The following is a 10914-nucleotide window of genomic DNA, read 5'->3' as shown; positions in this document are numbered from 1 at the left end:
GTCGACTGTGCATGTAATAAAATATTCTTCATAAACAATTATTCTGCCACACTGTTCATATTATATGATATTCATGACATTGTTTCACAAGCATCAAAGCAATACGAAGTCACAAGTTACTGTATTATCACTAACTTCTCACTTGCAATAGTTATAATATTGTTCAAGGATCATGATAAAATGATAGGACTTATGATAAATGTCAGCTTTTAGAGGAAAAACAGTGTATTATCTGCCTTCTGAAACCCACCCATGTCAATATCACAGACCTTTCCAGTCACTGGTGAGGCTTCACTGCCTCTCTGTGGCTACAGAAGGGAACTGTTCCTAAAAACTGTGGAAAGAGATTAGTGCCAGCAGAGATTGTATTTCATAAAAAAACAACTGTCTAACTAGGACAATCTAACATATGAATTATGAACACACGATTCTAAATTTGACACCAATCCCGCTAACAACTTTTATTAACATTTGTTATATTACAGGGAACTAGAAGAGATCTTACATTTGACTATTTGTCTAATTGACATGCTACAGTCTCACAGCTTGGGATCTGTGTTTTAAATGTGTCACCTGATGAGAGCCTGCTTCTTCACAAACTCAGTGATTTGCAAAATGCTGCCAACAGATTCCTCATTAAATTCACAGGATAACAAAACCATTAGTAAACAAAGTCCTTTCTTTGGTTCTCTGAGGCGGAGGTGTGACCCAGATGCCCTTGCTGACTTTAACCAGGTGTCCCGGTTGGCCTTTAACATGACTATCTGTGGCATGACCCCTGCTGTGCCTGGTCCTGTACCCTGCCATTTCCTCCCAAACACTCCTAGCACTGTATCATTTCCCTGTCACCAAATGACTGGCTAGCTGCTGTGGCGTGCTAATGAGAGGAAGAGAGGGCAGACGAAGAGAATCTACAGGAAGGCTTGTTCTTCATTTCCCCCCCGCAATACAATACACAGAATCAATCCTCCATCTGCCTGGGCCCTCACAATGCACTCGCCACTTTGGCTGTAGGAAGAAATTAAGAACAACACAACAGCTAATAGTGGTAGAGAAAATCTCATTTGAAATGAAAAGATAAGAGTGGTGATTTGCATAAAAAAACATTTTAGAACAGCTGTAATTTGTACATCAAAATGTACATCACTTCTTTAGCTTAGCAGATAATATTGTACCTTCCTTTTACTTTGATAACAGATGGTGTCAAAGTTACAGATCTGGAGATAACTCTCATTGTGTTTGGGTTTACCTCTGCTAATATCATAAAGTGCCTACTGTAACTGAGGAAGATAACCTATATAGAAGTGTTTAAAAAAATACTGAATGTTCAAAGGTTGTTAGCCATAACGTTTGAACAGTTTCTAGGAAAATAAATGTAGCCTACTCTTTATTTATTCGGTAGATACGGCTAATTTTCATGATTGCATAACATTTTAACCTTGGTAAGCTCAGTTTCTCTGTTTAGATTAAAAATAAATTCTTCTCAGTATAGTACTGTATGATCTTAACCTTGACTCTGGAGCGCCTGCAATATTTTACCATAGCTTTGACATACAGAAGACCTCAAAGGGTATGAATCATCCTTTGCACTGCACCCTGGGAATATTATCATAGTCAAACTTTAGCATGACTTCATCTGATTATCTTCTGTGTGGAAAATGAACCTGAATGAAGTCAATTTAACAATTTTAGATAAGATGACTATGTTGCCTCAGACTCATTAAATGTATGGTTTTATTTGGTCAATATTAAGTTAATCAGATCCAAACACAGAGTGCAGACAAATAAAAGGATGGATAATCTAATGCGTTGCTTTCTCATAGAAAGCTATCAGTGGGACTTTCTGAATAGGTTTCTCCAACAGGCCAGGCCGAATGAATTACACTAGTCTGTTAGTATTCTGCCTCTGCCGTACAAAAGGTCAATGTCAAATGCACCTCATTTAAAAGTCAATAGCAACCATGCACATCATCTCCTGGGAATTCTGTCCGGGACCCCTCCAGACGGCATTGTGTATCATTCAGTTAGCAGAGGGCAGCCAGAGAGCTTTTTTAATCTTGACCTTCCAATAAAATATGCTCCCTATCCAGAATTACATGGTCTAAAATGGAGACATAAGCTCCCAACAAATCATGCTCAGACTAACCCATCTCAAGGGAGAGGTTCAACACTGTTGGACACAGACACAACAGGTTCACCAGTGGCTAAAGATCCTCCCTATCTCCACTTCTTCAGTATCTCTACATCTAAAGCACACACAACATGATCATAGTATTGTCCAGTATTAACTCGATGTGATACAATAAAAGTAATGCTGGATTAAAAAATATCACTGTATAATTATTTCTGTCTTACACTGAGCACGTAAAAGAGTTAGTATGAAATATATTAATGTACATTATATTGATTAACTATTATATTAGCAATAATCACAAAATATTACTACAAGCTAAATTAATTGCAATAACTTGGCATATGCACTCACCATGCATATTTAAATACTGTCTCAGTGGGAGAATGATGCACCGCCCCCAGACATTCCCTCTTTTTTCAACACCTTTAGAAGAAAAAGTATGTAGATGTTTCAAAACTACCAGCCCCATAATGTCTCACACAGACAGCAGCAATGCCACTCCAGCTATAATCCACTTGGCAGGAGGCTGCTTGGTTCTGAGGTGGAGGGTCCAGACGTAGGTGGGCCCACGCAGCTTGGTGCGGTACACTGGGCACTCGTAGGTGTTCTTGAGCTCCTGCTGCTCGGCGGGCACAGCTCTGACATACAGCACCGGCATGGCGGGGGTCAGCTCCCTCAAAACAGCCTCTGAAATGACTCCACACTGGGTGTCCCAGCGTGCTCCTAGGAGGATACAGAGAGTTTGATTGACTGTGAGTTTGATTGGCAAAGCTAACAGAGAAGTTTCAAATCTCTTGTGTGAAAGCATGTGTATTTTAATTAACTCTATAGGTACACAAGGCTGCAAACACTTAAAAGTCCAACAGTCTTCAAACGTAGGTGCGTAGATTCCAGGAACATACCAATTCAAACAGCATGGGTTGTTTGAACAGAGCCTATAGAAGTGGTGGGTAGTTCTTTCTTATTTGTGTCACTGAGGAAAATGTGATCGAAACGTTTGACACTTGGGCACTTTGCACTTTAATTTCTTATGAGCATCATGTAATAAAATATTATATATTTTTGGATACCTCAGTGAGAAGGACTTTTTTCCTCTTGTTAAAGGATAAGGCTGGTGTTTTTTAATGCATTGCTTTTCCTCAAACAACTTAAGCTGGCTGAAAACACGTTTGCGATCTCAGGAAAGTAGCTCCGTAGCACTGAATATAGTCCCCGGCATAATGAAGAATTTGTTCCCATTTGAATTTGATTTGATAATAACTACAATAGCATTTCGTGGTAACAGTTAGCGATTTTTAAAATTTAAACTATGTCTTTGTGAGCTGTATTTCAAGGTTTTTAGCTTACAATAGGAGCCAATGTCTTCTGGGTTGAAGGCTAAAAACGGTACGTGGGAAGTCAGAAAGTAACAGGAGCAGAGCAAACGCATTGTTGATTTTGTTATTTTCATAGGATTTGTTGACGGTAAGCAATGCATTAAAAAACACCAGCCTTAACCTTTAAATAGTGTGCGGATTCTCTTCATGCTGGCTGAATTATTTTAATTTACTGACATACGGTATATGTTGAGAAAGACTATCAAAAATCAAAACCAATGTAACCTAATTCACTAGGATTTACTGTATTCCCTTTTAAGGTTTATTAAGGGGATAATTACGTCTTACCTTCCATGAAGAGTCCATGGATGTAGGCGCCCTCGCGAGGTGGATGACCAAAGTCCTCTTTAGTCTTCTTGGTTACGTCCACAGTCAGTGTCATCTTGTCCAATGGCCACTCATTCTTGCGAGCGATGCTCTGCAGCACGGCTGAAAAACTCTGCATGTAAATATTTCTGTTGCTAAAGCATCTAAATCATCTGGTTCATTGAGTCTGTGAATGCCAAATGTGTCAGTAGGAACTCACCAGTGAGGAAGGACTGGGGGTTAAAGAGTCCTGAGAGCCAGACAACTGCTGGCAGAACAAGGTCCTGAGTCCAGCTGTCCAGCTCACGACAGCTACACATCAAATCAATAAACCTGCAAAATAAATAATCTTCAATTAACCAGACTGCACATCATTGATGAAGGACCAATGTAGAATCTGGGTGCCCCACCTGTAGTGCCAGGATCACCCTATTCTTGGCTTTATGTCTAAAGACATTATTTTCAAATTCAAACAACTGAGCATTTCATACAAGGACAAATGCAGAATGTGATGGAGAAACTTTTTGAAATGTTCTTTTGGAACTGGGAAACATTTGGTTACATTTTTATTGTTCATTGGAACTAAATGGGCCTGTAGTTTGAACTAAAGTTGCCAAGATTATTTTCAATCAACACGTATTCAATAATCTATATCCGGAACTGATATAAAATTGTAGATTAGACCACTGATGTGTAAAGTTCTTAATTTTAGTTCTTTGAAAACAAAAAAAGTTCATTATAGGGCATAGTAGACGCCGTACTGCATGAGAATTACTGTATAATTAGTAACCTGTAGTTACCATTGTGCGAGTGTTTTAGTGGAGGGATAAGCCAGTCTGGCCCAGGAGTCTGGAACAGAATCGTTGAACAGAGCTGACTGCAGAGTCTCCATGTTGGAAGAGATAGTGAGCTCTCCCTACAAACAGACAATTCTCATCAATGTTGCAGGACAGTTTTCATTTGTGTTAACAGTTCATGTCACCATAGACTACTCTTGTACCTTCAGGCCAAGGTCGAGCTCTTCTAGGGACTTTCTTATTTCCACTAGCAGAACATTCATGCGTTCGCACTCCTGGAAGCAGACTAAGATGTAGGGGCTGCGCTCTGCCGACTTTGACATTATATCTGCCATGTTATACTCCTCAGGAAGCTTCTCCAAGATATCATCAAGGACAGACGTCACCTGGCAGATACAGTAAACAAGATTAGGTTGACTTTGAAATATTTGGTTCAATGTATTCCCAGCTGTTTGGAGTGGTTAATGCCTTTTAGAGAATAGTATTCAATAATTCTTGCTATCACTCCATACCTTCTCCTCTGTGCTCTGAGACGCCCCCTCTCCCCAGGAGGAGTCCTGGGGCTGCAGGTCCAGCAGAGTCCTTAAAAGGCTGTCTGAGGTGACAGTGAGGAACTCCAGCTCGGCATTTGGATGTAGACCATAGAGAGTGGGGTTCTCAGATGGGAGATGGTCATCAATATAACTGTGGTAACCGCTATAGTCCATGAATGGAGGGGCCAGGAACCCAGGACACATAAAGAGCTCCCCTTCAAACTATAAAATGACACATGCACATTTGATAATACAAAAAAACCCCAACTCTCTAGCACCTTTCTTAACAAAGTTATAAACTGCTGTGATAATAATGAATGTGATATTTATAAAACAATTTAGTGTCCCATTCTAACAGTTTTCCTACATAAAATATCATGTATATTCTACTTTGTTGCAAGAAACGGTATTTCATATACTGCAAAAAAGTTAAATATTATCAATTTGCCCCAACGCCCTCAACCAAAGAAAAAGAAAAGATCTACAAATGAAGTTCAAGCTTAGCCTATGTGTTTTAGCATCTGTATTTGGGTGGTAATCAATATGATGGACAACACAAATGTTGCTGAGCATACAGCAAAACACATTGATTGATGGCTGATTGTCTGTGGGCCAAATAGCATTCTGGGAGAAAGAGTGGCTGCATAGCTCGCTGGTAAATGTGAATTTGCAGAGGGGTAATCAGACTTCTGTGTGAGTGAAAGAGAGGAATTCCAATTGGAGCTTCTATCAAGTAAACACCCGCTGAACAGAAAAGCAAAGCACACACCAAATAATCACCTCACCGCGCCTGCAGTGGTGTGCCAGGCAGCAGCTGGCAGCTGAATTTGGTACAGTGCACAAGTAGGTAACATTATCAAAGGCAATCACTTTAACTTTTCTGTCAGAGTGGAACAATCAGTGGTGATGATGAGGTAAAGTGCAATATTGCAGTTTATCTTTATATCCCAAGAGGGCACCCTTTACCTTGAGAACAATACCCAGAAACCTTGGATGATTTTTCTTTACTATTATTATTATTTTCTTCTTCTTTTCTCAACATAAACAAACTGGTTTTTTTTTTAAATGTTATAATTAATGCCATCAAACAATTTAAAATGAATTTCTAGTGCAATAGTTATGCTGAAAAACAAACTGAGAGAAAAGGAATACATTTTTTTACCTGGCAGCATTAACTTTTACTCACCATTTTTGGATGCATGTACTCTTGCAGATAAGTTTGACACAGTCTTCTGTCCCAGTCATCAGTTATGTGTCCTCCATACATGATCTCCCCAAAAAGGTAGCACAGGTCCTCCCAAGGCACCTGGATGGAGTACAATTGACTAATTTGACTAGATCGATAGAGATATCTGAAATAAATATGTTCTCTCAAGATAACCAGGAGCATCGCATTCTATAAAGACAAAGGCCATGCAAATTATTTCCAGGATATATTTCAGAATAATTTCATAAACACTTTTCTTTTCAACAGTTTAAGTGCCGTTTTTCCATTGGATTCTTCAGTATCACACTATTGCCCCCTTGAAACTTAGAGCAGTGACAGTGTGATCTCTTCCTAAATAAGCTCTATTAATGATGATAGCGGTGGGGAAATAGAACAAAATTATGTTTCTTTACACACATTGATCTAATGTATGACTGAAGAGTCTTTTCCTCAGCGGGAGATTATGATCCGTGAGGGTGAAGGAGGAAGAAAAGAACCTGTGATTCATAACAAATTACAAAAGCTGGAGGTTCACAATCATTTGTACCTGTATTGTTTTGCAAATTGCTTCCTTCATCAGCTCTAATTGCAGTGATCACTTATGTAGCGTTGTGAACTGTCACACTGGCTGCATGTAATTACATTTAGGATAACGCTTCATTGCCCTCCTAATGAATTCTCTGTATACGCACATACAGGTTACTGTTTGGTTAACATAATGAAGGACATTCGTTTTTGGAGGGCAGAATACCCAGCAGACATAATTGGTTGTGACCAGAGTAATAGGAGTGCTAAGAGAAATGCATTAGGAGTTGTGAGGGGTGCAGCACCCCAAGAATGGATTTTTTGTCTTCCCGAGATAAAGCTAAATTATAGGTTGGGTGTTCATAGTCATGAGAGGAGAAACTGGAAAAAAAAAATTATAGGAACGAACATTTTTCACAAATAATAGTGGAACAAAAGATTTCGCTAAGTAATTGGAGGCACTGTAGGGTAATTCAGCACCACAACTGCTACTGGCTGCAACCACTATCACTATAATCCTTATAAATTTAAAAGGCTCATGGCAGTAATGATTAAAACAAAACAGATTAAAAACAGATTAAAAAAAAACTAAATGCTGATTTATTATCCTGGATAAAAAAAAATAATAATAATAATAATTAAAAAAAAACCAATGGTGTTAAAAATACTTTGGTGTTGGCCTCCAAGTAGTTGTACAAGACATTGGCTGAGATGGTGAGGTCTCCAGTGTTGAAGGGGTAGTTACGGTTCCAGCCCTGGGGGCCAAATTTTCGCCGCTCGGTAACACAGGCGTGAAAGAAGCAGAGGGAGAAGAACAGAGAGTTGAATTCCTGCTCCCTGGAGCATATCTCCAGAGTGTCCTGAAGAGAGAGAGGAAGAGAGAGAGATTATCATGTATGTTGCATATAAAAAACAAGTTTTTATAAAGGGTAAATCATTTCTACACAGATTGTTTTTTAATCATTTTCCTTGCACCTGACTGAAGTTGTGGAGCGCTGCATGCAGACTGGCGTTCATGCCAGTGGGTGGCTCGTTGGTGATTTTGATGGCATTCTCCAATATGCCTCTGGGGATAATGTGCTGCTCAGGGCTTGGTGCTGGTTCCCCGCTGATGAACACCCTGTAGTTGGGGTGACTGTTCACCCCGGTTGTCTCCAGAAGAGCATCCAGAGAGGGCAGCCAGCGAGCCACCAGGTGTACGTTCTGAAAATATCAAAAATATTATAAACTAAATAAAGCACAGGATTTACGATTGATATGCTAATTAAAAAGAAAATACAAAAATGTGTCTACTACTGTATATTCTAAGAGGAAGTGTTGCTTTGCTCTGAAATTATCAGAAAATCTCCAGTGAGTCAAGCGGCTGCAGGCTTTTCCCTTTAAAGTATCCATTTATGGAGCTGATTTAGCCAATCAGGGTTTTGATTGAACCAAATTGAGTTTGTTTCCCTCGCTCAGGGGGTGAGATAATTTAATTAGGTGCATTAGTGGCTGGCTGGAACAGCAGCCTGAAGACACTATTGTAACCAAGCCACCGCTGAGTATTGCTTCCTACCTGTAGAATGACCCAGTGTCCGAGCTGAGAGGCGTTCCTCAAAGTCCTCTCGGCTACCTCCTCCTGGCCCTGGCCCAGGGACACATTGTGCACAGTTCCCTGGTTGATGGAGAATCCCAGCCTCAATCCTGCACAAGAGAAGAAGTCATCAGAATATTTACTCATACCACGTGATATGTATAAATATCACTGATGGGCACAGTACCTAGTTTCTCCACATCTTTAAGCGGGTCCACTCCAGGTGAGAGGATAAAGAACACCGGGGTTGAGGGGCCACTCTCCTCAAATGACTTCTCAAATTCCAGCCCAGCAGCCTCGACATATTTTGCTCCCATGCTCTCCTCCACAAAGTCCCTGTCAGGCAGTATTATTCACAAGGTTAGTGATATACAGTACTAATAAATGTTGGTGTAACATATTTTTCTAGGTGTACATTGGTGATTTACTTGCCTAAGTGTATAGGTCATCCTATCAGGGCGGAGCGCTCTCAGGATGATAAGCTTCTGGAGGGAGCTCTTATTCTTCCAGTCCAGGGGAAGCCTCTCCTGCTCAGGACACTTGGATTCTACTATCTTCCTCCAGCGCTTGGGTGAGCTCTCCATGTCTCTGTCCAGCCCACTGAACTCCTCCATTGTAGAAATTGTCTACATCCAGATAACAGAAATTGTCAGACCTCCCTAACCATTGGAACAGGGTAGGTGGTGATGACCTGATAGCTAACAGCAATGAAAGCTAACTGAAAAGCTTTCACTATGTCTTTTCACCTACATTAATAGCTTCTCTTATGCCATACTGTACCTTGATGGCCCCCCAGGCTTGCGGAGAGAGGAAGGACATCGGACTAACTTTGTTTGGTTCCACAGGGAAACGCAGCAGAAAGTCAAATTCCTGAGCATCAATCAGGCCCTGTTTGAGCAGAATCTGAGGGGCAGGGACAAGAGCGATTTGTAATGACGTGATCAGAGCTTGGTATATTGTATTGATCTCTTTTCAATCATTTCCGCAATCTAATTCACAAGTGTGAGAAAACACATCAGCAAAGGGACTGGGCAACCTCATCAGCCTGAGCATCTGGCTGAATAAGTGTTTCTGAATGTGAAATAGCCATATGAAGGACAGCCTTCAGAGCCCCACAATTTCTAAGATGAAAACAGTTGGTGCAATGACAGATAATTGCATTATGCCATCAGAACCCACCCCCTGTCAGAACCAACTGGCTGAACAGCAGTCATGAAGCTAGGTGTGAGAGGTAATCAATAGCAGCGTATGGTCCTGCTGACTGCTTTTAATTGAAGTTAATGTGGGGGCAGAAAAGTACTTTGATTGATGAGGATGACAGGAGGCCCCACCTTTGAGGCGGCCCTGAGTCCCTCACCTGGAAGGCGGTATGTGACAAGAAGGTTAACTTGTCTCTCTCAAACAGGCCCTGGCTGGTGTACAGGAATACTGAATAGGTGATGGCCTCAGTTAGGGTGTGCACTCTGGCCCTCACATCCTCATCCCACTCTGCTCGCTCCATTGCTTTGTTAAACACTGCGTTAAAGGTCTGGAACACAAGCAAAGGGAGGACAGTGTCCCAATAGTGAATATTATTGCCTTTAATCAACATAATATGCAGCCACGACCCCAAATCCTGCACTGGATAAATAGCTCTCTCAAAATTTTTAGTATGTAAGCACAAATTTATGCTGATTTGTACAGGTAGTGCTATGCCTAACTGCATAATCACTAAGAGATACAACAGTTACAAATTGCACTATTTAAAAATCCAACAGAAAATTGGTCAAAGTTGACTTTAAGCATCTGCTGAAATACTGTCCATAATGGTGTGAGTTCTCTGAGAGCAGTTCAGGGGCAAAGGTTTCACCTTGAGAGAAAACTGGTACATGGGGTTAATCTTGCTGAGGTCATTGATGATGAAGAAGAGGAGTGACGCTCTCTCAGCTGCTGGGCGGTATAGTTCTCGAGCCTCGTTGATCTTTGTCTCGTTCTCTCTGGCCTCCACCACCTGTGTGTTCCAATTGCACAAAATGAGCTATTACGCTCTCAGTCATGCTCCAAAACCCTCCCATTACACATATTCCTAACTACACATCATTTGCAGCTAATGCAATAAAATGAGGCGCTTGCTGTTGTGTGACATTCAAAAACACTTGAGCGACACTTTGAAAAATAAAATAACATGCACTCAGCTAGTCAGCCAACTGAAGGGACCCTGTTGGTCTAATAACCTCACCTTGTAATGAATGTGAGCAGCTGTGGTCTTGGTGCTCTCAAGTTGTTCCACCAGGGAAATATCACCCAGAAAATTACCATGGGCTGCAGAAAGGCGGCTCAGCAGCTCATCTTCCAAACTCTTGAGCTCTATCTTGAAATGGTTCTGCTGTGTGGTGAGCTCCAGCTTGGGCAGCATGCACAAAACAATTCAGACTAATGGATTTTTCTATCTGGTGAATCACACGTCTATTTCAAAATGCTTTG

The 10914-nt window shown here is 40.9% G+C and overlaps 1 protein-coding gene across 2 annotated transcripts in view; it reads right to left on the bottom strand.

Moving 5' to 3' along the window:
• Positions 1-2609: 2609 nt before the first annotated feature.
• LOC139641632 (dynein axonemal heavy chain 11) overlaps positions 2610-10914 on the bottom strand; it is a 42200-nt gene continuing 33895 nt past the window's right edge. For both annotated transcript variants that reach the window (XM_071516136.1, XM_071516135.1), the window contains exons 67-82: positions 10670-10834; positions 10301-10441; positions 9809-9979; positions 9232-9354; positions 8884-9077; positions 8639-8787; positions 8434-8561; positions 7854-8081; positions 7547-7738; positions 6333-6452; positions 5126-5368; positions 4817-4999; positions 4617-4732; positions 4037-4149; positions 3799-3939; positions 2610-2857 (exon numbers count right to left, since the gene is read on the bottom strand). In XM_071516136.1, the coding sequence (XP_071372237.1) occupies positions 2610-2857; positions 3799-3939; positions 4037-4149; positions 4617-4732; positions 4817-4999; positions 5126-5368; positions 6333-6452; positions 7547-7738; positions 7854-8081; positions 8434-8561; positions 8639-8787; positions 8884-9077; positions 9232-9354; positions 9809-9979; positions 10301-10441; positions 10670-10834 (2655 nt within the window). The remainder of the gene's footprint in view (positions 2858-3798; positions 3940-4036; positions 4150-4616; positions 4733-4816; positions 5000-5125; positions 5369-6332; positions 6453-7546; positions 7739-7853; positions 8082-8433; positions 8562-8638; positions 8788-8883; positions 9078-9231; positions 9355-9808; positions 9980-10300; positions 10442-10669; positions 10835-10914) is intronic.

This window comes from Centroberyx affinis, unplaced genomic scaffold, assembly GCF_046629955.1.
Source record: "Centroberyx affinis isolate AG114_WGS23_722 - 3 ecotype Tasmania unplaced genomic scaffold, CSIRO-AGI_Caff_v1 ptg000392l_1, whole genome shotgun sequence".
Classification (NCBI taxonomy): Eukaryota; Metazoa; Chordata; class Actinopteri; order Beryciformes; family Berycidae; genus Centroberyx; species Centroberyx affinis.
Note: the sequence above shows the minus strand (reverse complement) of the source record. Positions and strands in the feature narration are given on the sequence as shown.